The sequence below is a fragment of the Impatiens glandulifera genome, chromosome 1 (genome assembly GCF_907164915.1).
Source record: "Impatiens glandulifera chromosome 1, dImpGla2.1, whole genome shotgun sequence".
Taxonomy (NCBI): Eukaryota; Viridiplantae; Streptophyta; class Magnoliopsida; order Ericales; family Balsaminaceae; genus Impatiens; species Impatiens glandulifera.
Window position 1 is genome coordinate 99,705,254 of NC_061862.1, and position 3,590 is coordinate 99,708,843.

The 3,590-nt window shown below is 35.0% G+C and overlaps 1 protein-coding gene across 1 annotated transcript; it reads left to right on the top strand.

Moving 5' to 3' along the window:
• The first annotated feature begins 1,399 nt into the window (after nucleotides 1-1,399).
• On the top strand, nucleotides 1,400-2,092 carry LOC124938226. The gene has a single exon (XM_047478631.1). The coding sequence runs from the start codon at nucleotides 1,400-1,402 to the stop codon at nucleotides 2,090-2,092; it is 693 nt and encodes a 230-aa protein (XP_047334587.1).
• The last annotated feature ends 1,498 nt before the right edge of the window (nucleotides 2,093-3,590 follow it).

Here is a 3,590-nt window from a genome sequence, read left to right on the forward strand (position 1 = left end):
GGGATTTTATATTATATATATTATAAATATTAAAATGATAATGATTTTGGTATATTTTGTGGGAAGAGAATGACTATGCGAATTTTAGGGCGGTGTTAATACAAATGAATTTTGAAAGATAAAATATGTAGTCATGTGGATTTTAGATTTAAGGGTGGTGAAATGAAATTTAAATAATAAAATATGATGAAATAATTAAATTTTAATTTGAGAAATTGAGGGAATGATGATGAAAATTGAGTGTGATGTTAACAATGAATTTTGAAAGATAATATATAATGAAATATGTTAATTCAAATTAGAGGATGAAAGAACACTGTTTTTTTAGAAATAGTTTACGCCATTAATTAAAAGATCCGAGAATTGTAAAAGGAATACAAGAACTGTAAAAGGAATACAAGAACTGAAATTGACTTACAACAATTTGTTTAAAGTAACACGATGGTCATGATGCACTAATAGTAAATTCTCCAAATTAAATATAAAGAGTAAAGTAAATTTATTATATTATATAATTTTTTCTATTTTACTATTAGTTTGACAAATGTATAGAATAATTAGAAAATATCAATAAAATATTTGACGTGAAAAATAATAAATACATTCAAAATAAGATAAAATATATGTTTATCAGTTCTAAATTTTAAAAATTTAAACTTGTCTAATAGAACAATGTCCATTCTGTTATAACTATGATTGTTTATCATTTTCTTTCATATTTTAAATGGTACATGTCTGTCCATATTTAATAATTTGTCTATAAGTAAACATAAATCTCAAAAAAATAATTATACCAAAAGTAAATCATTTAATTCCTTTTATAAAATTATTTTATATCTATATTGTTTTTTTCCTTTTTCAAATCATGTATATCTTTTTAAGTAAATAAATTATGAAGGAATTATAAATGATCAAATTAAAAACTTTTATAAAATAATAATATTTGTAAATAAATGACTGGTCCCCAAAACACCAGATATGTTTTAATTATTATCAATTCATTTATATTATTAATTAAATACTAATTATAATAATTGCTTTATCTTATAAGGTTACAATATTAAAGAATAATTTAACATCTGTCCTAATTAACCAACTTTTCATGAAATTTAAACAAAAACAAAACAATTAATGTTATTTTATTTGTTGGAGATATATTACTTAAAATAATTACTTAGTATTTTTTAAATGTTATAAATAATAAAGTAATTATATTTTTTTATTTAAAAAGTGTAAAAGAATAATAATAATTAATAATTAAATTGGTTTGATAAAAAAATGACATTAATGAAGATAAAGGACATGAAACAAGAATTGATCAAGATGACAAAGGAAAAAATCAGTATAAATTGATGCATCTTCCTCACTCTAGTGGGATCAAAGAAGCAGATTTTTTACAATGGAGGTGTTTATCGTTCCAACTGAAGGAGATGAATTCGAGATTGAAATCGGGTACTTCGAATCAATGCTTGAAATCAAAGAAAAGATTGAAAGGCAAAGGGCATTGCCACTTCTGAACAAACCCTCGTTTTCAATGGAAAAAGTTCTGGAGGACGATCTCGACGTTCTGAATTCTGACATTTTTATTGGATCGCGCATTCAACTCCTCGTCTCCTCAAATACAATCAATAATGTCATGGAAATGGAGGAACCAAGGACCCCTTTGATACTTTCAAATGCGTTCGGGGGCGAGGATTATAGAATCGACTTATCCGACGATGAGGAATTCGACATTGACTTCGACATGAACTCGGCCCTGAAGATGTTCTTACAAGAAAATGATCAAGACAGTTTGAGCCCTGAGACGATCTTATTATCAGACGATGAGGAATTGCATATTGACCACAGAAAGAGCTCGGCCCTGGAGCTGGAGATGGTCTTACAAGAAATTGAATTGTACACTGATCCCAGCAAGAGCTCGGCCCTGAAGATGGTCTTACAAGAATATGAGCAAGAATTACATGGCAACCATCCGATGAAGGGGTCGACCTCAACAAGACCATTGATGATGACCAGTTTGAGCCCTGGGAAGCTTTCATTAAATTTGAGCCCTGAGACGATTCATTATCCGAAGATGAGGAATTGCACATAGACCTCAGCAAGAGCTCGGACCTGAAGATGGTCTTACAAGAAAATGAGCAAGAATTTCATGACAACCGTCAGATGAAGGGATCGACCTCAACAGGACCCTCGATGATGGCCAGTTTGAGCCCTGAGAAGATCTTCTTATCCGACGATGAGGAATTGCACATTGGCCTCAGCCGGAGCTCGGCCCTGGAGATGTTCTTACAAGAAAATGAGGAAGAATTACATGACAACCATCCGATAAAGGGATCGACCTCAACAGGACCCACGATGATGGTCAGTTTCGGCCCTGAGATGATCTTATCCGCCGACGATGAGGAATTGCTCATTAACCTCAGCAAAAGCTTGACCTGGAGATGTTCTTAAAGAAAATGAGGAAGAAGAATTACATGACAACCATCCGATGAAGGGATCGACATCAACAACCCCTCAATGATGACCAGTTTGAGCCCTCGGACCATCTCATTATTTGAGGACGAGGAATTGGACATCAATCCCAGCAAGAGATCGACTTCCACGATGGTCTTACAAGAATATGAGAAAAAGTTACATGACAACCATCCTATGAAGACCAGTTTGAGCCCTCGGGCAATCTCATTAAGCTCGAGCCCTCGGACAATCTCATTATCCGACGACGACGAAGAGGAATTGGACATGAACCTCAGCAAGAGATCGCCGTTGATGATGACCTTACAAGAAAATGAGCAAGAAGACAAAGAAAATGATCAAGAATTACATGACAACAATCCTGTGATAGGATCGACCTCAAAAAAACCCTCGGTAGGACCTTTGACGACGACGATGAGAGGATCTTCAGTAGCAAGAAGACCCTCTAAGGAGGCAATTAGACGACCCTCTAAGGAGGCAAGACGACACTCAATGACTGAGCTAGGACCTTCGGTAGGACCCCCAATGGAAGGGAGAGAACACTTGGTTGCGACAGGAAAACCCCTGGTAAAGGAAGTTACGGTTAGAAGAGACCCGATAACAGAACCTTCGGTAGAACAACCGATGAGACCCGTAGTGGCAAGGAGAAGACAACCGTTGACTGAACGAGGACCTTCGGTAGAACCCCCAATGGCGTGGAGAGGACCGTTGCCATCGACAACAACTAGTGGTAATGTCTTACCAGAGATATTGTGGAATAAGTTGAAGTTGACAGTAATAACGAATTGCGAGCCGGCAAGGGAGATAAAGTGGAGGTGACCTCGGGGGATCTTGTGAGTGTAATGAGGAGTGAGCTTCTTATCCAAGGATTCAAATGCGAAAAGTACCATATTTTCACTTACAATAAGAGGTTCCTGGACGATCACAAGACATTTGGATGGCACCGTGTCCCTGATGGAGGTATTATACATATTTTCAAAGGAGCCCGTTGATGTGTTAATCCCATACATTCAATTACATAACCAGAAAAAAAATAAAACCTTGTTTAGACGCTCTTGTTAAAAATAAAACCATTTGTTCATAGTAAACAATTTCGGTATGATCAGTTCATAAAATAG

What these genes read in the sequence shown, in the direction of transcription:
- LOC124938226 (XM_047478631.1), top strand. Translation starts at nt 1,400, where the DNA reads ATGGAGGTGTTTATCGTTCCAACTGAAGGAGATGAATTCGAGATTGAA.